This window comes from Numenius arquata, chromosome 6, assembly GCF_964106895.1.
Source record: "Numenius arquata chromosome 6, bNumArq3.hap1.1, whole genome shotgun sequence".
In the NCBI taxonomy this organism is placed as follows: Eukaryota; Metazoa; Chordata; class Aves; order Charadriiformes; family Scolopacidae; genus Numenius; species Numenius arquata.
In genome coordinates, this window is record NC_133581.1 from 3063452 (window position 1) to 3089275 (window position 25824).

General features: G+C 39.1%; 1 protein-coding gene across 1 annotated transcript in view; it reads left to right on the forward strand.

Moving 5' to 3' along the window:
• Positions 1–756: 756 nt before the first annotated feature.
• SHANK2 (SH3 and multiple ankyrin repeat domains 2) overlaps positions 757–25824 on the forward strand; it is a 315160-nt gene continuing 290092 nt past the window's right edge. The window contains exons 1-8 of the mRNA XM_074148901.1: positions 757–960; positions 11098–11301; positions 13036–13107; positions 13703–13811; positions 14072–14223; positions 15018–15185; positions 18523–18639; positions 22909–22986. Of these exons, the coding sequence (XP_074005002.1) occupies positions 757–960; positions 11098–11301; positions 13036–13107; positions 13703–13811; positions 14072–14223; positions 15018–15185; positions 18523–18639; positions 22909–22986 (1104 nt within the window). The remainder of the gene's footprint in view (positions 961–11097; positions 11302–13035; positions 13108–13702; positions 13812–14071; positions 14224–15017; positions 15186–18522; positions 18640–22908; positions 22987–25824) is intronic.

The following is a 25824-nucleotide window of genomic DNA, read 5'->3' on the forward strand; positions in this document are numbered from 1 at the left end:
AAGGAAAATGTTCTGCTGTTCTTACTGTGAAACCTCTGAATGCAAATATCCTTAATTTGGAATAAGCATTACTCTTGTTTTAGCCAAATCTATACCACAGACGAAAAATGTTTCTAAAATCTGTATTTGAGTATGTATAACAGACAGATTTTGATAGTGTTGATATTAAAGGATGCTGTGTGAGCCACAAACCACAAAGCAGCATCTGCATCTGTCTGGCTCCCTGAAGTATTTCGTTTTTTTTGTTGATTCCACTCTTTGAAAACACTGTTTTTTATTTAAGCGTTACGTGTACAGTTTCTCGATGTGCAGGATGATATTACTTCAGCATTCATTTTTCCTGAAATATCTTTTTGTGCTGGGGGAAGTAGCCTTCAAAGCTAGATCTAGTTCCAAGTAAAGTTTACAGGAGGGCAATTTAGCAGTGAACCTGGTAATTATGCTGGGTTTTTCCGGATCCTTTGGGAGGCTGGGTGTGCCGGGAGAGAAAGGTCATCTTCCCTTTTATTACTCTTCCTTCTCCTGTCCTTCTTCTTCTCCTGTAGTAAATTGGTAGCCAGATTTATTTCCATTACGCTCTGCCTACCCACATAAATTACAGGAGGAAATAAAAGCAGGATAAAACATATAACTTCGTTGTTAAGTGCATGTTACTTCCAAGACAACAAAACTTGTAGCTGATTCATTTTTAAGACTTTAACTATAACTTACATTTTTCTCTTTCTGCTTTATTTTGGCAGGATAAAAATCTTGAACATGCCTCGTAGCCCAACATCAAGCGAAGATGAAATGGCACAAAGCTTCTCCGACTATTCGGTTGAATCTGAATCAGACAGCTCCAAAGAAGAAACTATTTATGACACAATTAGAGCAACTGCCGAAAAGCCAAGCAGCAGAATGGAAGACAGTCAGAGCAACACATTAGTGATTCGAATTATAATACCTGATTTGCAGCAAACGGTAAGGGATATTGCATTACAATTAAAACCCACAAAATTAAATTATTAGCTTTGCTGGCTTCAATCTGCAGCACATCTATTTTATTACAATTTTTAAACAAATTACAGGCAAAATTTATGTCCTGTTTTCTTTCAATGTCTAAATTTTTTCCCCAGTGGTATGTCTGACTGATTGCCTTAACTAAAGGCACTGTCCTATCTGAGAGAGCGGATTTGAGGAATATTGAGGAAAGCTGTGATCATAAAGCAAAATACTTGTCTGATTTGCATTCAGAGGTGTTTCAGCAGAAAAAAGAGAATTGGGCATCTAAAATTTCATCAGAAGATGAGGGTTGAGCCCCAAAATCATGTTATCTTTATGAAAGACACATAGATATATAACGTCATTGTCCTCTTTTTTTAGTTTCTCTCTTCATGAGATAGTTCGTGATTGATGCTAGACTGGAGTCTAGCAGGAGGTCATAAAATTCTCTCTCTCTTTACCATCTTAGTTGCCTTTCTCTGTCATCCTCCCACAAAGAGATACCCTTGTTAGATAACTGGTGGCTTTTAGAGCATAAAGATGAGGAAAGAGAAGCACAAATAAATCTTTCTTTCCTCCGTTGCTGCTATGCCTTTACTCTACACGTGGTGTTTCTCTGACTTCCACCCAGAGAAATCAACACTCTTGGTTTGGAGGAAGAATAAAGCATGGCATCCACAGTTTTTACAGTAACATGAAATTCCTATTTTATTCTTTCCCACCTCCTCACCGCTTGTACTGGAAACATCTCACAGAGAATAAAACAAACCCTTCCTGAGTTTCCTGGAGGAGTCATTTGCAGACTGACTTGTGGCCCTATGGCTATATCTCACATCAAAAGTCTATAGGATGAAATTAGAGACTTTTCAACAAAAGGTTTAATCTCTCACATCTTACAGAAAGAATTGAACAGAGTTCATTTGTTAAAAAATATCTGATTAATTGAGTAAATGTGGAAAAAATGTTTTTTAATAAAAAAAAAACCCTATCTTGGCTATTCTTTAAAGTATTTGAAATCTACAGTCCAAATTCCTCACTCTTTCTCACAAGGAACTACTAAGTTGTGTTTCTTTTATGGTTGAATGTGTAACATTAAGTATCTGGAACGTTTCGAGCATAAAGTTGGAAAAGTTTGTTGTTGTAACTTCGTAAGTAAAAGAATCATTTTCCTCCACAAGTGCTGCGATAGGAATAACAATCTCATCCCCAAGAAGGTCTTGGGAGTTACTTACTGATTCTCTCTAGAACCATAACCTGTCCAAGTTTGTGATTAGTTATCTAAATTACCCTGGGCCTCCTTGAATGCTGTGGTCGGGTTTTTCAATTGATGGTAGACATCAGACTTTTTTCATTTCAAAGATGGTTATAAAAACACATTCTTTTTATGGATGTGTGCTACATACATCACTCTGTGCTGACATTTAAGATCTACATCATAGTGTGCTGCCATTGAAGATCTATCTCAGATGAAATTATTCCTTTCTTTTTAATTAAGTTCATTTTTAGAATGATAGAGATGGCCTGTCCACAGGCTGACAGGGAAGAGCTGTTTTGACAGTGTGGCCTCAGGTGTGGTTGGAGAGCTCTTTTTTTAAAGTCCAATCTACACAGTGCTCAGAGAAGTCTGTGTTGGAGTTGGGAGCATTATCTCTTAAATTCTTGCACTTAAAAAAATCTTTTAGACGAGGATTTCTGCAGAAATGACAGTACCGTTAGTTTATAGGGTGTGAGATATACCTGTGTGAAGAGGAAGTGGTGTGGGACCCGAACTGGAGAGGAAGGGGCAGAGCAGGACTGAGGATGCTGTGAGCCACACGTGGGATTTTTATTAAATCCTGGCTGAAGCAGTCATCACCTTGGGTCTTTAATTTCAGTATTGATTGAAATACTGAAATGAGCTGTTGTACGTCTAAAATTTTAAAGGATTTTGCCTGTAGCGAAGTCCCCTGTCAAGACAAGCTCTGACTGGCCACAGTTAGGATTTTATTGATGATCCTACCAGTTTGCTATATCCTTGACTGTGTTCAGTGCTCAATGAATAGATCCAGTAAAGTGGAAAGACTACCTTTGCTTGCTAGGTTTACTCTGCTGTTAAAAACGGAGAGATATTAGCCTCCTGAAGCCCTTTTATTTCATTACTCTATATTTTAGACCAATAATAAGATATTTATTGACACTATTGAAACAATTGTGGGTTTTTTATATTCATTTTGTGCAGGAAATGAAATAAACCAAAAAGTATTTTTGGTTTTGTGTTTCATTTGTTCATTTTTATTGCTTTGCCTTTTGCATTTTTTTTCCCTTTCCAATAAACTCGTAATGAAAAGTAGCTCAATTGTTTTAACCAGTTCTATAGCAGATGATCTATTTCTGATTTAATTTATCAGCCCACAAGCTCTAGTACAGGAAAGTGAAATCTGGATGCAGGTTTGCAAACAGGAGGACTGGTAGCTTAAATGTAGTGTAGCAAAGGTTGGAGAAGATCACATTTCATGAGCTGTGTTACAGCTACAAGCCAAATCCAACATACGCCCCATTTGCTCTATAATTAGAATTAATTAAACATAAGAGGTGTTTAAAATTAGTCTGTTTAATCAAAGGAGCATGAAATGACATCATTTAGTTATATGTTTTTAATCTTTATTGCTTTTTAGAAAGTCTGATCAAGCATATATTTGTTTAAAAGAAGGCAAGTTTAGGGTTTTAGATAAAACTCAGCCCACCAGGAAGCTTTAAACTCCTTGCTAAAACTCACTAGGAATAAAACTTTGCTCACCTGCAGTGACTGTGGTGTAAATGGCCTTTATTTCATTGCACGTATGACATAAGCATCAGTCATCTTAAGTAGGATGTACTGCTGTAGAAAACTTTATTACCTGTTGCAGGAAATCTGTCTTGTTGCCCTTTTATTCTCATTTGAGGATGTAAAGATAATGTAAACCTTAACGAGTTCATAGAAGCTCTTATGAAGACTTACTTTTCAGTTCTTACAGAAATTCTTTTTTTCTCTCCTTTTCAGTTCAGATGATAATCATAGAATGGTTTGAGTTGGAAGGGACCTGAAAGCTCATCCAGTCCCACCCCCTACCATGCGAAGGGACACCTCCCACCAGACCAGGTTGCTCAAAGCCTCGTCCAGCCTGGCCTTGAACCCCTCCAGGGATGGGGCATCCACAGCTTCTCTGGGCAACCTGGGCCAGGCTCTCACCACCCTCACAGCAAAGAAGTTCTTTCTGAGATCTCATCTCAATCTCGCCTCTTCCAGTTTAAAACCGTTCCTCTCATCCTATGGCTCCCCTCTGTGATCAAGGGTCCATCCCCATCTCTCCTGTAACCCCTTTAGGGACTGAAAGGGGCTCTAAGGTCTCCCTGGAGCCTTCTCTTCTCCAGGCTGAACACCCCCAACTCTCTCAGCCTGTCCTCACAGCAGAGGGGCTCCAGCCCTCCCAGCATCTCCGTGGCCTCCTCTGGCCCCAATGTATTTAAACAATACTTTGTAGAAATAGTAATTTCTTATTGCTTTTGTGCATCATCTGTATTCAAGCAAGTGTCATCCTTAGCACAGGAGGGTGGACAATATTTAAATGAGTGACTGAAAGATTTAAATAAGCTCAGTAAAATTACTGAAGGAATGGAGAGCAGAGAAAACCCTCTGTATTCACAAACATGTCTGCATAGGAGAGTGGGTAGAAAAGCTGTATTATCCGGCATTTAATTTCCTGATTTAATGAGCCAGGATGCTCAGCTTTAATAGATCCTTTATGGAGGCAGGACACAGGTGGGATCTCTTTTGACCAGATGCTTATTTGCAGTGCATCCAGCCCAGAGGGCTCTGGCTCCACGACGACCTCTATTACTTGCTGTTGAGATGGAAGTGGCAGTAACTGACTGGTGCCTCCTCTCTTTGCAATGGTGGTGTGGGGTTTCTTGGTAGTTTAGGCAATATTCAATCGTGTTTGCCCTGAACGTGAGGGTGCTTCATCCCCAGGGCAGCAAAGGTCAGTGTCACGTTGTCAGTGGCACTGGTTGGTGACAGATCTGCAGCTTTCCTCCTTGGTAAGTGAAGTTGGCAGCCAACAGCCCCCAGCAGTTTGATGCCCAAGGTGACTCCCTACCTTGCGCCTAAAGGCACCCGTGTCTGTACATGGTGTTGAGTGTCTTTTGGACATGGAAGACTGGGTGATGCCTGGCATATCTGACCTCTCCCTGGACCTTTTTGATTTGAAAGTCTTCTTGTATCCGTTTCCTTTATCAGCCCATGGAGGAACATGTCACAAGCGATTCTGCCGATGACTGGAAGGAGTCTGGTTCTTCTCCAGTAGCTGTTGTCAAGAAAATCTCCTTTATGTGATATTTTGACAGTGATGTCCAATGTTTTGTGCTTAGAATTGCTCTTTTTCCCAGACTTCAAGAACAGATCTGTCAGCCAGATTTAAGGAGTGTTTAAGGAATTCCTTGTTTTAAGGAATGTTTTCATTATTTTATTATCAACGCATGGTGGTTGTTCCGTTCTTTTATTTTATTGTATACTTATGCACTCCTTCTGGGTTATGTTTAAAATCAAAATGCTCAGATTCATATGATTTTACTAAATTCTGATGCTGGGATGGGGTTGGGTCTGCTGAAAACTTCTTTGAATTGCTTTCTGCCCATCTGTTTTGCTGCTCTGCTTCAGTAATGAGCATTTGCTGACTCCCTGCTCCGCTGGTTTTTTCAATGTATTGGACTTTGCATGCAAAATGTTGTTTAGTAAGTGGCAGTTTGGTAAAACAACAGCTGAAGTTGTAGCTACTGTCCCAGCCCGTGGCAGGGGGGTTGGAACAAGACGATCTTTCAGCTCGCTTCCAACCCAAACCATTCTATGATTCTACTTTCTGTTTTCCGCTTTTGTATTGCTTTTTATACTTTTCTATCCTTTTTTTTTTACTTTTTCTAGTATTCATGGGCCTTTAGGGTTCAGAATCTTTTCTTTTAGTGCTTTTCTTTCTTAGATAAAACACTTGTTTGTGCAAATTTTATCTTACAAAGGCAGGAACCCAGTTGTCACAACTGCAGCTCGAGTCACATTTTTTGCTTAAGTTGCCTCCATTTTTACTTCTTTTCAGTCTATACCACCATCCGCTGCCTCAGATTTATTCCAGGTTTTCCTTTGCAACTTCTCACAAATATTCTTCTGTATCCCATTTTGTGACTGATTGTTCGTTGCTGCTTTCTGTTTATAGTTGGTCTTCCTTCTTTCTGTCTTCGGTTTGACAATGGAAACATTGTGGGTACTGCTGTTCTTATGCCCTTGATCTGGGCAGGGGATCTCACTTGCCAACTGATGACGGTGTGGCCAGACTGGTTTTTTTTGACCTTTCATCTCATGAATTCTGTGTTTTGTGAATGCACTTTGATGAAAGAAAGTGGTGCCTCCCAAGAATTAAGGTGAACACCGAGCACAAATCGGAATGAGCTTGCAACTTGCTCCATTTTTTTCATGGTACCCGACTCTCATTTGCATTTTCTGCTTTATGGTTGTCACGTCTTTAATATCGACGTCTCCAATTGAAAGGAATAACTTGTATTTTGATATTCTGACAGTCACATTTTGGAGGCAGCCGTACAAACCGTTTGTCATGGTTCCTCTGTCGCAGCACAGTTCTGTGTGATTGACAACTTTGTGAGTCTGATGAAAAAGAGGTGTTGGTTGATAGACTTTGAGCAGATAAATGTTATTCCTCAGAGGTTCTGTATCATGAACATTATCCCATTGAATTAATCTCCCCTTTAGCTGGAACGGGTGAGCTATATTTTCCCCTTGCTTCCAGTTAGTGATTTGCTCTCACCAGTGTGCAGGAGCACACAAGATTACAATTGACCATATCTCTCATGATCCAAATAGCTTTAATATCAAAATCACGGGTCTCACATTTCAGCAACCAATGTTGACGTGCTATCTTGCTGCTAAACGTGGATTTTGAGTGGCCTAGTGTGGTTTTGACAGTGTTTTTGAGCCACTCGGGCTTTCTATTTTGGTTCTGGTGCAATTTTTATAGCTGGCCTTCAAGACAAACTATGACATTTTATCTGGTCTTGGGATGCAACAAAAAGGGTGGAAAGAATAGATCCCACATTGGTCAATGCAAAATATCTTTATGTTTCTGTATTTCTTGCTACTAAACTATCCACGGGGGTTTTTTGGTGGTGTGGGGTTTTTTTGTTTTTTTTTTTTTTTAATAAGTCATTGAAGATTAGAAAAAGTTGTCCAGCTTTTTTAACTCAACTACTGTCTCATTTCCTCGTGGTCACCACACTGTGTATGTCTAATGAATTCTTACTTCTTTGCTAACTAAAGCAATCTGTGTGTAGATTCTCCTGTGATTCATCTGACATTTTCTCAGGGTAGAAAGCATAGGTGACAACACATCTACACGACAGAGATGATGACTGTGGTGGTCTCTGTCCTGGGAGGGCTGTCAGAGGGACAGAGAAGTGGCCCAGGGGCCAGCTGATCTCAAATACACCCTGTGCAGCATTTGAGTGGTCCTTCTTATCCTCTTGTTCAGCAGCCGCCTCTGAGAGCGCGGTAACAGCCCCCATCTCTATCCTGCCTGGCTCCATGGGAAGCATAAATAATCACTTTTCTCACTACTTTCACTTATCTGAGTCTAAGAAATTTTGGTAGGAAACAGTTGTTCGATTATTGGCTTGCTTTTTACATCATTGATCTTAATTCATTATAAATTACTAATGGGATCAACATTTATTAAAATAAGTGCATTTTTGTCTCTTGTGAATCACTAGAAAAGCTAGGGCTGTGAATAAATTAGGTTTTGAAATTACTAGTTGCAAAGTGTTTCTCTATTTATTCTGCCATTGAGGACTCTGTAAAATGTTGTAGCTGATGTGGTAGAAATATAAGGGTACAGTTATTGGATAACTCATTTGAAAACAAGCCTTTGAGCTACTGCACAAAAGGAATTCCTCACTGCCATTTCAGCCCAGTGAAGGTGATTCAACCGTTACGTCCTGTCCTCATGCATTATATGAATGTACCAATGGCAGACCTGTGGAAAGCAAACTATTTCAGAAGATAAATAGTGTGCGTTACTGATGCAATGTGTATAAACATGGTAGAAAGATTTATTTTCCATTGAAATACATTCTGAAGAAATTTGAAATTATTTATAATTTTGCCAATTTAGCAAACCTTTGAGAATTAAAGTACACAGTGTTATCTGTAATATTTGCATGCAATCAAGAACAGACAGAACAGAAGAATAGATTGAACAAAACTGAACATTTTGAATTCTCGAGGTGCATTAAAAAAAAACAGATTTAGTTAAACTGTGATCAGAAATTAGTGCTTTGTATTGTAAAAATCAAAGCAGTGTCATATAAGTCCAAAAATAATTTATTTATCCTAACATTTTCACGTAAGAAAGACTTTGCTGGAAAAAAATACATGTAATTTCAAAATTATCATTGCTTCTTCGCATTTTAGTAGCATTTCTTATAAGCTTTCAGGGTGTGTGGATAATGACAAGTCACAGCAGAGCGATACAGCATGAAGTTCAGCTCATAACATACATTGTAGCTGACAATTTTTAGAGTTGCTGAAAACAGCTGATGTTTGAATCTGAACTTTGTACTGAAGTTTGAATCCGTGTAGGAGTCACGGGGCAAGTGAGGTTCAGAGCTGAAGGAACACAGGGATTTAAAACAGGTTGCCCTTGCTGCTAAGTCAGTACCTTAACTACCGGGAATGAAAATACTGTTTATAATATTCTTTCTGTCTCCTCTTCTCCTTCCCTTCACCATTTAAAAACCCCCAACTTTTCACAAAGCACCTTGAAATATAAAATATGTAAGGGGAACAAAACCCACTTCCTAGCCAACTCCTTCTGAGAAAATCTAATATCTCGTTTGATTACATTTTTATATTTAAGGCTGCAAAGGATTGAAGCTATCTTTTATTTCCGAGGCCAAAGCATCACCTGAGCATGTTGCAATGAAAATTTTATCCCTCTTCCCTTACATACCCTGAAATGTCTTAACATCAGGACTTGAGCCATAGCTGAAAAAGTGGAGATTAAGCAGGAACCGATGAAAGACAAATCAAGTGGTAATTTTTTAATAATTCATGCCCAGGCACGGTGGAGCTGGACAAAGCCCAATGTTCACGAGCCTGCCTTGCTTCCTTGGGCAAACCCCCGTGAGATGCTATCACGACAACTTCAGTGGCACTGCTAGTCAGCAACGATGACTAGAGAACGTCTTAGTATCAGTGTCTATTGATAGTCCTCATATCTGGGGATTAATTCACAGAAACAGAGACAAAATCCTCAACTTCAGTGTGTTGTGATAGTCAAAACCAACTTCTCATCTCTGCTCTGATAAAGTGAATATATACAGAGGACTGGTTGACTGTAGCATGTGCTCAGTTGAAAACAGTTGGAAATTGAAAGTCCTTCATGTCCTGGTTGTACTTTTTATTGTTGAAAATATTTACCACGTAATATTGGAATAGTCAAGAAGACACTTTGAACATAGAAAATATTGTGACTTTCAATAGGATAAGAGGTAATGGTTTTAAACTGGAAGAGGGGAAATTAAGATTAGATATTAAGAAGAAATTCTTTCCTGTGAGGGTGGAGAGGCACTGGAACAGGTTGCCCAGAGAAGCTGTGGATGCCACATCCCTGGAGGTGTTCAAGGCCAGGCTGGATGGGGCTTGGAGGAACCTGGTCTAGCAGGAGGTGTCCCTGCCCAGGGCCGGGGGTTGGGACTGGGTGATCTGTAAGGTCCCTTCCAACCCAAACCATTCTATGATTCTGCCTTTGAATTTGCTCTTCAAAATTCAGAATTAAAATATTCATATGAATTTGTTATTTGATTTGTGTATATGGGATCAGAGATTACTTTCAGATGTACGCAGAGCTTCCCTGGATAAATATGTTTAGTTCTAAAAGACAAACTCCAGCCATTTTCTTATGGATGGCCTCAGGACTTTAAAAAGATGCCAACAGGTACTGCAGAGGTGAGCGCTGCAAAAGCAGCTGTGGGTAAAGTTAAAGGAAACACTTCACTCTTATAAGATATATATATATATAAGACATCAGTCTTATTTTTATTTGCTCTTCTGTTCTCTTATCTCTTTGTACAATTAGAATATGAAGGCTAACAGAGGTCTGCAGAAAAGGCCTGAACATTATTACTGACATTATTACTGTAGCTAGAATTACAGCTACATTCATGGAAACGCACTGATAAAAACCATATCCATTAACAATTGTTTTGGCCTGTGTGCAATCCCTGCATCCTGTTTCGAATCATGAGGGGATGGGGACATCTTCTGAGTGGGCAACGGAGGGACCTCTGTGCTGTAGCTCTGCCGTGGCACCTTGGTACGAGCCCTTCAGATGGCCCAGTGTGGGGTGAATCAGCAGCACCGAAAATTCATAATGAGCATCGGAGGCAACAAATTGGTTTCTGGGTATTGCCATTCTGCTGGTAGTTTGTAACCAATGACTGCAATGTAAGCTGCAGTTGCAAAATTCCTAAATTTCTAAATTCCTAAATTTCTTAAATTTCTAAATTCCAGCATGGTAGGAAGCAGAAAACTGGAAAGGATTTTCGAAGTTTTCAAGTCTTCTCCTGTTTCACGTCGTCTAGTTCCTCCCATAAACTTATCCTAAGATAAATGTAGCTTAAAATGTAGTAGAATTCTTGCCTGAATACTGTTTTTTTTTTTTGTGAAATTTTTGCGGTTCAGGCTGATTGTCAGAACAGCCGAGAGTCAAGGGGATGGTCGAACATCTTGTAACATCCCTTTCACTTGGCTTTTCAAACAGGTTTGCCATGAAGGTGTCCTCTCTCTGAAGAAGTATATCATCTCTCATGTTTGTGGAAGGACTTGAGATGTCCTGGTTTTTCGCAGCACTTGTGCATTAGTTATTACAAAGGAACACGTTGTCTGAAATGTAATTCTGCTGATGTATGTTTTGTCATGGAATTTGTTGGTTTATTGTGTATGCGTGTATATGTTTAGAACATTTGTAAATTTTAGAGTGCAAGATACTATTTAAATGTTTCTTTTCATTAATTATATTTTTAAACAATTTCTCTCTGCAGAAATGCATTAGATTTAACCCAGAAGCTTCAGTGTGGGTTGCAAAGCAACGGATTTTGTGCACTTTGAATCAGAGTTTGAAAGATGTCCTGAATTACGGACTGTTCCAGCCTGCAAGCAATGGTAGAGATGGGAAGTTTCTGGACGAGGAACGACTTCTTAAGGAATACCCACAGCCAGTGAATAAAGGAGTTCCTTCACTTGAGGTATTTTTAGATCTAATATCTGAAATATTTGTATCCTGATAGAACTTACACAGAAAGCTGTATTTGAGGTTTCTACGTGCACTTGAATTGCATTTGGGAAATGGTCGTCAGCAAGTTGGAACTTGAACACTTGCTCCCAGAAGAGCTGGCATTCCCTTGCTTGGTGGAGCTGTTCTATGTGTTATCCCTGAAAGAATCATTCTCTCTGGGAAATTTGATTTTGGAGTTTTCCTCTGCTGAGGCCACAGGAGATGTATCTTATTCTGTGATTTATTAAAGAAATCTAAGGTTCTAGATTAAGCTGTTGGATCTCTAATTAGTTTTGCAGTAGTAGGGTAGCACTTGCTGAATAACCAGCCTCCCAGAGAGGGTCGGTCTTTCTCAGTGAAGCCATTTGTTTTTATTTTGCCCCATCTAGTTCTCTCTGTGCCCTCCTTCAGGGTACACAGATTTCCCCTGCTGTCTCCTGGGAAAGGAGTAAGGGAAGAGAGGGTGTGTATGTGTGAAGCAGTCACGCGTAGAGACTGGAATTTCCCCCCTCTCCATTGCTCATGCAGAGGCTGATAAACTGGGCAGAGCTATTATGGCACTGGGCGAACATGGACCAGAGCCAGATCACACTGAAACACAGTATAGCAAGAAACTGGGGCATGAAACTAGTTTTTAATTAATTTTGATATTGCTTCTATGGTGGCAAATCAGCCATTAATAATCTACAGTTAATAGACGTACTCCTCTATACCACAAAGCCAAGAAAGAAGAACCAGGGTCCAGAGAAGGTTTCAAGTCCTAACTTTTCTAGCAGTTTATTTCAGAGATTCAATCACTGATCTCCATATTATAGCCATAGGCGAAATAAATAACCACTTTATTTTTTTTTTTTCTGTCATGTTGTTTCATGAGTTTTCACTGTTTGCAAAATTCTTCTCACTGTGGCTAAAGGATTGCAATTCGGGGGTTAAAAGGGAGCTTGTGAAAAGCCGGTATTAAAGCCTCGTTCAATACAGTCTCCTTGTCCAACAGACATGCTGCATTCTTTGAATTCTGCGTAGTACAATTAGATAATAGTAAGTTATAACTATGTAAACCTCGTGATTTTTGCCATAGTTCTTGCTACTCTGGCCATAGGGTAAAATCTGAGTGAGTTTCAGCCAAAAAAAGAGGCGATCCTCTGAACCTCATTCACAGGACCAGTCCTGCTAAACATCAGGAGAACTATTCCCACGTGTAAGTTTTGCCTATCTTGATTAAGGGATTTATCAGGAATCCTTTTTTTTTTAAGAAAAAAAAAAAAAACCCCACCACATTCAGAAATGCTAAGCTGATATTTTGAAATATGTATTTTTTTTATTTCATGTGCCTTCCCAGGTCGTCTTTCTGCCTGAGACTATAAATGAAAGTGCAGAGATATCCTTAGGGAAAAGCTCTTTTCACTGTAATTCTTGCTTGTTTCAGATTCCAGGGGCCGATCTCACTTCCCATACACCTCTCCTGATTTCACTATACTTATACGAGATATGACTTTTGCTTACATGAACTGTAAAAATATGTTAAGCTAAGTGCTGGTTATTGGTGAATATTCAAAATGAAACATTAATCTTTTTTTTTTTTTATATAATTTTGCCTAAATCTACATCTTTGTCGATGATACTTTCTGGTAAGGTCAGGAAATGACATTACAAGCTTTTAAGCAAAATAGGACATTAAAAATTTATTCTTTCTTTCTTCCCACAGTTTCGATACAAGAAAAGAGTGTACAAACAGTTCAGTCTTGATGAAAAGCAGCTGGCCAAGCTTCACACAAAGGTAGGCCCAATTTACTGGACAAGTCAACAGTTGCTGACACAGCAAAATAATGTGTCTGAGAACCTGGAAATAAGTAGGAATCCATCACCACCTGGGCCCAGTGCTGAACAACAAACAGTGTGTGCTTCCAGCACCAACACAGATGTGGGAATTGTGAGCTGGGAATTTCGCTCATAGAAAAATTCCCATTTTTGACTCTTCCATATGTATCCAAGTAATTTTTAACAAACCTTACTTTGTAAATGTGATGTGCTTCCAGCGTGCTGCAAAAATGGCGAGTCTTTGGACTCATTTGCCGGTCAGAGTAATAACAACAATCACCATACACCATCCTAATTTCTTATTGAATGAAGCTTTCACTCATTTTTTCCTTAAAATTTTAAAAACCAGAATCTTCTTACTGCGTTTGACTTTTGAACATTATAAGCTGTAGGGTTTATGCTCTCAGTATAAAGTCAAGTTCTCCAGGAATGTGAATTAGCTACTGTTCAGTGATGTCAATGGTTATTGACATCAATTGACAGAATATTTCACTTTTAGTCAAAATTTTCCTTTTAAAATTAGAGGATGATTCATTTGTCACTCTTTGTTTCAGGCTAATTTGAGAAAATTTATGGATCACGTCCACCATCTCTCAGTGGAAAAAATCACAAAGATGTTGGACCGAGGACTGGACCCAAACTATCATGACCTAGAAACTGGAGGTCAGAACAATAAAACTGGCAGCATAAAGTAGTACCTTGGGTTTGTTCAACATAAATTGATTAACGGGTTGAATCTCACACATTCATTCTGTTGCCTTCCTAATTCCAGGCTAATGGAATCTGTATGGCTTTGCTGTCCAAATGAGAAAATTGATAATTTTCTTTGAGCAGTATTTTTGACTTAACATTTTTAAAGCGAATGTTCTTTATTTTATGAATTTGCTCGTCTTTTTTCAAGTTCATGCTCTTCTCTTCTTTAGAAACACCCCTAACTTTGGCAGTTCAGCTTGACAATACAGTAGAAGTGATAAAAGCTCTGAAAAATGGAGGAGCACATTTAGACTTCAGAGCCAAAGATGGGATGACAGCTCTGCACAAAGCAGCCAGAGCCAAGAACCAAGTAACCCTCAAGGTAAATGCTTTCAGTAGCAAATTATACATTATTTTATTAAAAAAATATGTATAAAGGAGAATGTTTTCAGTTAATTAGTGTTTTGTCCTCAGTGGATCCCTAAGTATGTGCTTGTTCTAGTGCTTTCTTGTGGCTTTCAGATCTTAGGATTTGCTTTCAAGAAAGGGCCTTTTAATTTCTGATTTTTTTGGTAGGAAGAAAAAGTGGTGAAATGTAACCTTATTCATTGATATATTGGGAGAGAGCTGTCTGAGGAAATAGGAATAGCGTTATTGTTGCTTATCTCTTTGAAAGCAAATGCCAGTGACAAGGATCACGCATTGTATCTTAACACAGTCTCTTCTGTTTTCTTTTGTATTTTAACAGGTATTCTTAATTCACCTCGGTGTCCTAGATTAAATCTCATGTTTATGGCTTCTCCTTATTCCCTTTTGACAGATATTCAAATTGCATGACATTTTTGATAAAGCCTCGTGTAACTGAAGAGGTGAATGTGTTGCAAAGGCGACGCGGCATTTTCAGAACTGAGATTTCTGAACTTAATGAGAGGATGGAAATTGGACATTGCCACTCATCCTTTCCTTGCCATCCCCACAGATTCCTTCAGATCCTAATTCTTCCAAGGTCATTCCTTGCTTAACTTACTCTGCTGCAGCCTATTCTATCCCCTTAGTGAGCAAAAAATATGTTATGGCAAATGTCAACCTTGTGAATACTTTTTCGGCTAGAAAAGTCCCTTTATAGTTTGAATTCCCTCCAAAATATATTTTTTCACAGTTTGTGATTGCTTTCAGACCCTTTTAGAGCTCGGAGCATCTCCTAACTACAAAGACAGCTGTGGCCTGACACCGCTGTACCACACGGCTATTGTGGGAGGGGATCCTTACTGCTGTGAGCTGTTGCTGCACGAACACGCTACGGTCAGTTGCAAGGATGAAAATGGATGGCAAGAAATTCATCAGGTAGGAGAGTTTGCTTTTTGTGTGGGGTTGAAGCTGCGTGAGGAAATGTGCCGTGTGCGTTCTATGGTTAAACGCCGTTTGGATACGTTTGGTCCCTGCGCATACAAGTATGGAATTACTTCCTTTTTCTATTTGCTTATTGCTTTGCATCCTGCTGTGGTGAATTAGAAGTGGAAACCGTTCCTGTGGAGTTCTGTAACTTTGAAATCCTGTGGTTGCTGTGGATCTTGCTGCAGAAATCGCACTAGTCGTATTTATGTAATGGACTCTTGGAAGTTTAGCATCCTATTAGTGGTGCTTCAGTAAAAAAACGTAACTCTATTTTTGTTAGATGCCAATTTTAGTATCCCTGGTAATGCTTCTTGTGTGTTTGTCAGAGGTACTTTCTCCTTTCTATCTGGTGAACTTTACAGGAAGATTTGGATGCAGGATCCCGGTGCTGGAATCCTTCAGTATGTTGCACTAAAGGATGTTAAACTCTTACAAACTCACAGTTTGAGTCAGTTTTCATTCCCTGCCTGTGTGGAAACTGGAATGCTAATGATTTTTCTTTTGCTGTTTGTTGTTTCTTTTGCTGGGGTTTCCTTTCCTCTCTTCCATACTCAGGGTGTGGATAAAGGGTGGTAGATTTCTCTATAAAGAAAAATTATTTTTAAAACCCAATCTTACGAGGTTCATGGTGCTGGCACACCTTGGTCAGCTTCACCATAGCTGTTGGAAAAGGAGACCTCCTTCCTCACCAAAGACCTAAATCTTATCTCTTAAAAAGACCTATGATGTTTGATAAGGCATTTTCTGAAAAAAACCCTCACATTTCTTTGAACTCTTTTGTCTTGTCTTCTCCAGAAACATCTGAATGTTGTGTAAGTTGTGTAAGAATGCTTTATTCATTTCTCTTTGCGTAGTGATAAACTCAGTAATTTACAGTTTAAAGATTCCAGCAGTCCTAATGTCATTACAGCTATTTTATGCCTTTCCTCTGTATGGATGAGTTTGAGTAATGATAAAAAATGGAACTGATGTAGTATGATCAGATGAATAATCAACCTTACAGGCCTGCAGAGGTAATCTAGGCTCACTTTCTTTTCTGTGCACTAATCTTTTTAGTACGCAACTTCCTTTCTTCTTTTCTGTGAAAGAGATGGGAGATTGCTTTGGTACCCAGATTTGGGCAGAGATCTGAGCTTTTTGCCTGTGTAAGTGTGTTCAGATCGAGGTTATTTGGATCCATCCCTAGTAGGGGAAAAAAAAAAAGGATTTATTTACTACCATAATTTCTGAGGATGTGGAGGAAATGGATTGTATAGATCAAAGTATTACCCCATCTGGACTCCCTGAAAATATAGAGAAAAATTCCCTATTTTGAAAACCCAGCCTCATACACATAAGGCTCTTATTTCTCATAATGAAACAGAGCTTCCCAAACCCATTGTAATGCTTGTAATCCTAAATAAATCAATGTTTACATCTGGATTACGGGCAGTCTGTTTTCAGTAATCAATAATATGAGCATTCCTCAGTGAATTAAGAAAGATGATGATATAATACAATTCCATCTGCTGTCATCTGTGTGAAGAAGGCGAAGTTAACTTGCATGGCAAGGAAATAATAGGTGGCAAGTGTATTTTTCCCTTTACTGACGCAGTCTTTAGCTGTAGAAGTTAAGGCTCTGGGTTGCCCCTATAGAAAGGAGAAGAGGGAAGGTGGCGGTTCATGCTGTGCTAAGATATTAATAAAAAGGATATCACCTGAAGATACATGTCTTTCTCCATTGACTGTACTGGGGAGGCTTGATGAGTGTTTTGGAGAGCTCAGCTACCACACACACCCCTCTAAGGAGGTGAAATCCCCTGCGTCGGTTGTTTTCCAGTGTCTCCCCGTAAGCTGAGTAAGCGTTATGGTCAGACTGGCAAAGAGGAGACAAATCCTGCTCTAGCAAATGGAAGCGAAGTGGAGAAAAGGCCTGATTTTAGTCCAGTTTATTGTAGTAAGAACAGAAAGTTGGAATTACTTCTTGTATTTTGGGAGTTACTGTAATAATTACATCTGCATATTTGTACCTAGATGTTGAGTGGCTTTTAGAGACTAGACAGAATTGGGAATTTATAGCTAATTTTGTATTTGCTCTAATCTCCCCCACAGTCAGAAACACAGTTACAGTTTGGTACTGATTTTCCCTTTGCTTGTTGTTGGATGCTTGCTTTCTGCTGCCTGCTGTTAAAATCTTCCTGTTCCACTAACAGCTAGAACATTGTCCCGGTTATTTTGGGAAATAATTTGTAAATGAATAAACTATTTAATAAACACTGTTTTTTCCCTTTCTGTGCGTTGAAGATGGAAAACAGAGGAAGAAAAGATGTACTGGTTTGGATACTAAGCTGGAATTTGGGATGTGTCACAGATATAATTTATGTATTGAGTAAAACACTTAATTTTTCTAATCCAAATTGCAACATGTGTAGTTTTGTAAGTCCCAGGGAAGTCAGTAGTAATTAGGTACCTAAGATAGAGTGAATGGCTCTGTATCCCTGTATCTCTCAGCTTAAATTCCATATTATTATGCAGGAATGATACTGATCTGAGATGATAGGAAGGTAAAAACATTACAAATTGGGAGATGCTAAACTGGTGCGCTATAGAGAAGGCAGCAGTCAAGTAAATGAGACTGATGAATGGAAATACTGTGATTTATCTCAAACTTATTTGCTAATCAGGAAAGTTTCAAATTTCACTGGAGTCTCATTCGGAGAGGCTCATTTCCAAGTATTCAGGGTCTAAAATTACATTTGTGTGACTGATAACACAACTCTTGAAGATTTTTCCCTCTTTTGGATCAGTACCCTTTGCATTCTGTGCGTCTACTTGACATCACAGAATCCAGAAGATTATTACTTGAATTGTGGTAAGATTTCCCCAGACTGTTTTCACACCCTTAAAAGCAAGCTTTAGACATCTGATCATCTTCAGTGCCATCTAGTGGGCAACTTCGCGAAGATTAGCAGGACAAAAAAACCCCTGTCTTCTGTTTAGTCGGCTTGTCACGTTTGACACTCAGGAATATTAGGTGGATAAAATGTGCCAAACTTTGTATTTTCTCGATCCCTTAAACTTTCATTCCTCAAATAAGCAGATGCTTAACTTACGCACAGAGTTGCCGCACCTGAAGCGCACACATTGGCGCCGGGTGCACATCTGGGTGTTAGTCCTCCCATTCAGTCCAGGGGTGGCTCTAAAAATAAGGCCCTAAGTAAAATAGCATCTTCTCTGCTAAAAATCTTTACCTGGAATGCTTACCTAGATTGTATAATAACCAAAATACAAATTCATCTCTTTACAGGCTTGCCGGTATGGGCACGTCCAACATCTGGAGCATCTTCTCTTCTACGGGGCCGATATGTGCGCACAGAACGCCTCGGGGAACACAGCGCTGCACATCTGCGCCCTGTACAACCAGGTGAGGTGACACGCTCTGCCTCTGCTGGCAGCATCACACCCTCCTCCTGCAGTGACAGCAAGGTCCTGGGCAGGAGCTGGGGAGTGCCTGGGGTCCCCTCCGCGTGAGGAAGTGGGAGAGATGTCTTGCTTTGGGGGACGATGGGTCCAGGGAGTCCAGTCCCCTGGGGACTGGAAACCAGTGCTGTAAGAGAATGCCTTGTAACCAGGAAAAAAAGGCAGAATTGAGGTACAAATGCTAAATTTTTCATGTCCATCCACAGAAACAGAGGTTTGTTGAGTTTTCTGTTGAAGAAGTTTACTGGTTTGCTGTTAGGTTTTCCTGAGATGCAGTTTTCTCACTTTTAATAAATGCATTTTGGGATAAATTTCCCATTATTATTGATCCATACAGGCAAGTTACACTGAAGAAGAACACAGCTCATTATTTTTCATTTGTTTTATGCAATGAAGTGTTACAGCTTTTAAACAGTGGCCTTAGAAACTAGAAAGAACATAATTAAAAACTGTATTGTTAGTATTTAATTCACTGATTACAAATAGGGCTGCTCATTGTAGGTAGCAAGAGTATACATATTAATTAGAAAATAAAACACCATGTTCTACCAGCTTATTTTTTTTGTATCATATCTAAATATTTGTTTCTTATTCAGAATTTATTGCTGTTTTGCTAGTATTTAAATTAGAATTAAATAAGAAATACTTGGAAAACACTGTGGAAATGTATCTTTAGATTATACAGAAGATACTGGATTCTCTGCTGTTTATGACTCGTGTAGTCATTTACAAATAACAGAACCATTTGCTTGATAGCATTTTATCCTCTCTCTGCATGGATGGGATGGGGAGCAAATGAGTTTTACAACTATGTTAAAACACAGCACGCGTGATGTTACGTTGAATTAGGAAAACACAAGTCATGAGATGTGACTGTAACTAGTGAAACATCTGTTAAAGCATCTGCTTCTTAATTAATTACCATCTTAGCGTTTTTCAAAAGTCTTGTCAAGACAGATTTCTCAATTAGGTCTAAAATACCTTCAACCTCTCAACAAACACAATTTTGGGAATAATTTGACATTTTTCAAGACTTTGGACTTGATTTGCGTGTCATAATTGATAGAAATTCATCTAGAGTCTAGCCATACAAATCTTCCCCGTTAATGCTGATTATTTGAAGTACACAGCGTCTCAGTGGGAGAGGTACCTCTATGGACTGCTGCTTTCCTACCATCTACTGATCGTCTTCAACGGGCTCTCAAGTACCTACAACAACTAGTTTAGGGTTAGTTCCTCTGCTCAGCTCGGGTCACTTCTGTGACTATAGGCACACGAAGCTTTTGCAAGCTGGCACATGTTAAAATTCCTAGAAAATTTTGCAGAGAAATGAAATTCACCTTCATCGCAACAAAAATTTTGCATCTAGGCTTAATGTGTAACTTCTAATAAGCACTTCTGTGGGAAAAAATATTTAAGAATATTCACTTTAACCTCATTTACTTCACTTTTCCCGAGTGAGAATTTTGAAGCCCGGACCGTAACACACATATAACATTAAAAATGCAAACTCATCTCTGATTTATAGTAACCATTTTATTGCAGTGTTTTCATGACTATAGTTGTTTACAAGAATATATACCTTTAGCAAAGGTTATGCCATATGATGCTGAAATTAGAATAATCCTCTAGAACGACCGTATTTTTCGTGTCGAAATGTGGTTTTTCTCCTGACCTCAGTGGAAAAAATTATTCTGAAGAGACTTAGAGACTCTAATTGAAATTGCATCTACAAACTCGCACATATTTTCATGGTCATTGATCTTGGCTTTGTGAACGGAAGTTTAACACCTTGCGACTACGCTCTCATGCTTCTGTTTTCCTTCATCAGGTATATTTGAAAATAAAAAGTTTTTCTCATGGTGCTGTGAAGAGAAACCTGCTGTTAAAAACCACTATGCTGACTTTTTACAGTGTCCTTTTTATTGAAAGTTGTTGTTAGGGAATGTGGAAGAAAGGGTGTTGGCCTTTTGTGGATGGAGAGGATGGGAAGGACAGCAGCATCCTTTTTACCTCTTGATTCCTGTAGATGGAGTCATTACCCGTTGGATTTTTCCCTTCCAGCCTTCCCTAAGGGATTTTCTTGGGATGCTTTCTTGAAGTTGGTAATTCTGTTTTCCTGAGTGTCAGCTAAATGCTGATCTGAATAAATTCTTCTTTTTAAAAGATATTTTTTGGCCTTCCAGTAAATTAATAAAATCTGGACAGATCTTATCCTTCTGTATTTTGCAAATAGTAATGCTGGGATGAAGTTTGCTTTCTTTCAGTCAGTGGATTGGATTCTACATGAAAACTGTTTAGTGTTAAATCAAGTAATTAACTCTCAGACAGAAAATTGTATTTAATCTGCTGACAAGCCCACACTTCTCTGTGAAATGGTTTTTAATCTTACGAAGTCTATAAAGCTGCTGCATATTCAGTTTACGTATGATATAATGAATGAGCAATACTAAGATCTCGATATCAGGAGTTACTAGCTTGTCAGGGCGAAAATACGTGCAGACAGGAGTTAGCGCATTCATAAGCAGCACCTTCACAGTGGAATTTCCACTAAAATGTGGAATTTCCATTGAATCAAGAGAGGAAAAGTAATCAAAGTAATTTCTGGTGGTAATTTTTTTGCTTATTCTCCCTAGTTTATTACCCTTATTACTGGAAGAATGGGGAGGAGACAAAAGGGAGAGAAGATGAAGCTAAGACTGCTTCTTATTTGGTTTAAAAGAATAAAAATACCCAAATGTAGTACTTCATCCAGAACAAGTTTCCTTGAAAATTCTCATGTTGAAGTACTCTGGCCTCTTTTGTCAAAACTTTCCGTATCAAAACCATTTAAAAAATAAATCACTTTAATCGTAAACAAAGCACTGCATGTTTTTTGTTACACTGTAGACTTAGTTAAATTTGCAAATCATGTCGAGTTTGAAAATGTATAATTCTTTTGCTTTTGAAGTGTTGAATTATTACTCAGATATATTTAGGACAACCTTGTGATGGAGGAGGCTTATTGGGATCAAGAATCTGGTGGGAGAAATTAGAAACCACAATGACAAAAATTACTTTCAGTCATAATTTCTGCGCATTCACTTATGACTCAGAATCTAGTAAATAAGCTTCATTTCTGCCACTCAAATAGCTAAATTATATGATTGTTTTCTCTGGCTGAAAATTTACTGTTAAAAGTGAAAGGTAGCACATTGAAATACCTCATTAGGTAGAACTCCGTAACGCAACATGACAAGAAATCCGGAAAGCACAACAAAATTAATAGAAATATTTATGAATAGGAAACGTAAAACCATTTAGAAACGTGAACTGGTTTGCGTAAGGTCCAAAGATGAACATTAAAGATGACAGGTAGGAAATACAGCCTATAAATGGATCATCAAAAAGTCTAGTATTCTGAGAACCGTGCCAGAACCCCAGAGGATTTCTAGCAGGTTACGATCAGTCGTATTTTACAGCGGCGCAGAGTGGCAACTTCAGCAATACACTGTATTGGTCAAAAAAAAATTGTTTTTAAAGGATTTCGCTTGCAGATTTCCTCAGTTCAGAGGACCTGAAGCCATGCTTTTCTCTTGTTGGAAGGTCTGTATTGGGCTTGTGCTGTAACTGTCAGTATTTTTAGGGGAAAAAAGATAAGGTGAGACTGGTCAGTGCAGTGTGTAGAGCCAGACTAAATAATTTCACATATATTAAAAAACCCCGCCATACATTAAATGTTAAAAATTGAAGATAGGTTGAAAAAAGCCAAAATAAGTGCATGCAAGTGGTAAAACTGCTTTATTTATTTTTTAGCAGTAGAGGAGGATATCCTTCATCCCAGGTGCTGTTTACTGTGCTGTGAACAGTTCCATTTTCCCTACAAAACAGGCAAAAACTGTATGAAAGTCAAATTTCATTTTGAACCAACACATTTTCTGTGCATATTTTCATGTGTGAAATTTCCACTTTTAAAAAAAAAATAAATAGAGTGTTTATCTCTCACATTCCCCTACATCTTTTTACACTTCCATATTGTTTCCACGCACTGCAAAAGCACCTAAAGCTTTGCCGTAGTTAAAGCGCTATTTTAATAGCTTAATTTCTCAGACTATTTATTTACTTTGTTTGCTTCTTATCTAAGGAAAGTTATACCAAGCAGCAACACATCTCATAGCCGCAATTTAGTAACTAAAGACCCTTATTAACAAGTTTACTCTCGTACTGTTTTCAGGAGAGCTGTGCGAGGGTGCTGCTGTTCCGGGGAGCCAACAAGGAGATCAAGAATTACAACAGCCAGTCTCCGTTTCAGGTAAAAAAAGAAATACCCCTTCCCCAAGCCCTCCAGAAATATATTTTTAAGAAAATCTCACATGAACTTGGTTTTGTGGAGAAGTTAGAAGAACTATAATTTTGGAAATTATAATTTGTGGCTTTTGTGCAATGCAATAATCATGGAACCATAGAGTGGTTTGGGTTGGAAGGGACCTTAACGATCATCGAGTTCCAACTCCCTGCCATGGGCAAGGACACCTCCCACTAGACCAGGTTGCTAAAAGCCCCATCCAGCCTGGCCTTGAACACCTCCAATAAGTGAGGATGTCCTGGAACAATTAGAGATGAGAGAAAAACACACTCACTCTTAGCTGTTCTGGTGATGCTGTCGATGAATTTGAGAATTCTGTGAGCTGTTGATGACACAACATGAAATGATTGGTGTCCTGTGGTTGGATGTGCCTTGCTCTGTGATGGTCTCCAGTCCCATGTAAGAGAGATCCAAGGAGTGACTGGGCAGGTAAGCTTCATTTGGCCCCTGTTGACTTGACCAGAAAGAAATTCTTCCTCTCCTGGGTGTGAGGCTGAAGAGCTGGGCCAAGTTTCAGGGCTGGGGTTGATTTAATGTCAGAGGTAAAAGTTGAAGCGGTCATCTCTGTATCCAAAAGAAGATGAAGTCTTTCTTTGGATTAGTCAAAACTGACTAGATGGGGTTTTTTCACCATTTTCTTATATTAAAGTACTTTCAGAAAGCTTAATTAAAAATCCAAATGGAAGGAAATTGTTTGTCTGAAGGGTTGTCAGGTATGCCTGACAACCTTAAGCCCTTCTTTCTGAAGAAGTCTTAATTAGCTGAGATTTCAGAGAAACATTCATAATGCAAACTGACATGTGAGAAATAGGGATGAAAGCTGTAATGTTTTAAGAAAAAGGAGCAGAAAGAATTTTTTTAAGCTACAGAAAATGATGCTTCTGGAAAAATGATGGCACAGTACCGTTAAAGGGGACTGTGCGGTTGTGAAATGGTAGGGGGCTCTTTCCCGAAACCAAGTAGTCTTTCAGCCACAAGAAATCCTGATTTACCTTTGCTTGTTGTATCTTTCCCATCACATCCTTGACCCACTTTGGATAATGCTGGTGTAGAACTCAAGGAAGACTGCCTTTTCTCTCATGTTTTGAAATAGTTGGAATATTAACTATGTTGTCTCATGTTGGCTCCCCAAAGTTTACGTGTAGACAACGCCTCTGAGTTTCAGGTTGTTTAAAAAAGTACTCTGCCAAATATCTCTATATCAGTTTAATCATCTCCATATTTTGAAGGTTTTCTGGATGTAAGTTTTGTATCTCAAGAGCTTAAGTGTTCTGCCTGCAAATCCCAGCAAGATCATTGTTTACATTTGGGACCATTTTCCCAAAATTGGGGAAATGGTGCATTAATAATTTAATTTTAGGTGATATTTTTGGGCTCTTAATTTAAATTTATGCTAAGCACAAATTCACGAAGTAATAGGTAATACTTATTTTGTACCTTAGAATTATGGAGTGATTAAAAAATGGGATATGAGAAAACCCTAAATATTGGAGGAATCGGTTTCAGTGTCATCTCTTTACTTTGAGAGATGAGATTATATTGTTCCTTTATGTCTTTGAGATTCACTTTTCTTTTTGTTTTAAGATTTTATGTGGGGTGGGTAAATGGCAAGCAGAAGAGTTTCCATTTGTCTTCCTCTTGGTGCTGAGTGCTGCAACATTCCTGTTCTTCCTCTTAGAACAGAAAAAGGCAGGGGGAAAAGCCAGAAAATAAAATCTTTGTAAGAGCTGATGCTGGTAGCTGTAAGGCTTCAAGAAGTGAAGGATGAGTAGCCAAAATTATATAAAATGAAGTGAGCACAGGAGACAGAAGAAATAATTTCACAAGAAGAATATAGCTCTGGAAGTGCACTTACTGACCCAGGAACTGTCCCTGGTTTTATGGAATAAAATCCTATTTTTTATTGTTTATTATATGTTAATCACAGAATCACAGGATGATATGGGGTCGGAAGGGACCTCTGGAGATCATCAGTCCAACCCCCTGCCAAAGCAGGTCCACCCGGAGGAGGCTGCACAGGAACGTGTCCAGGCGGGTTTTGAATGTCTCCAGAGAAGGAGACTCCACCACCTCCCTGGGCAGCCTCTTCCAGGGCTCTGCTACCCTCAAAGTAACGAAGTTCCTCCTCATGTTTAGGTGGAACTTCTTATGTTCCAGTTTGTGCCCATTTCCTCTTGTCCTGTCCCTGGGCACCACTGAAAAAAGACTGGCCCCATCCTCCTGACACCCACCCTTTAAGTATTTATAGGCGTTGATCAGATCCCCCCTCAGTCTTCTCTTCTCCAGACTAAAAAGACCCAAGTCCCTCAGCCTCTCCTCGTAAGAGAGATGTTCTAGTCCCCTCATCATCTTTGTAGCCTTCTGCTGTACCCTCTCCAGCAGTTCCCTTTCCTTGAACTGGGGAGCCCAGAACTGGTCCCAGTGCTCCAGCCGTGGTCTCACCAGGGCAGAGTAGAGGGGGAGGATGACCTCCCTTGACCTGCTGGTCACAGTCTTCCTGATGTACCCTGGGATGCTTGGGCTTTTGACTGGTCACTCTCCCTCCAGTATGGACAGAAGGACTGGCAATAATGTTGACTTTATTTTGTCCTTTCTAGAGCTACATATTCAAAAAAAGGAAACGACTTTCCGTCTTTTTACGCTATGGGGTGTTGCTTTTAAGTGTAGGGAATGTAGGAAAAGTTCTAGTTTTTCTGAATGCAGCAAGCAGAGAAAACCCTGACGCCAGCACTGCAATAAAGCAGTATTAGAATTAATTCTTTGCCATCTGTCTGTTGCTGACCC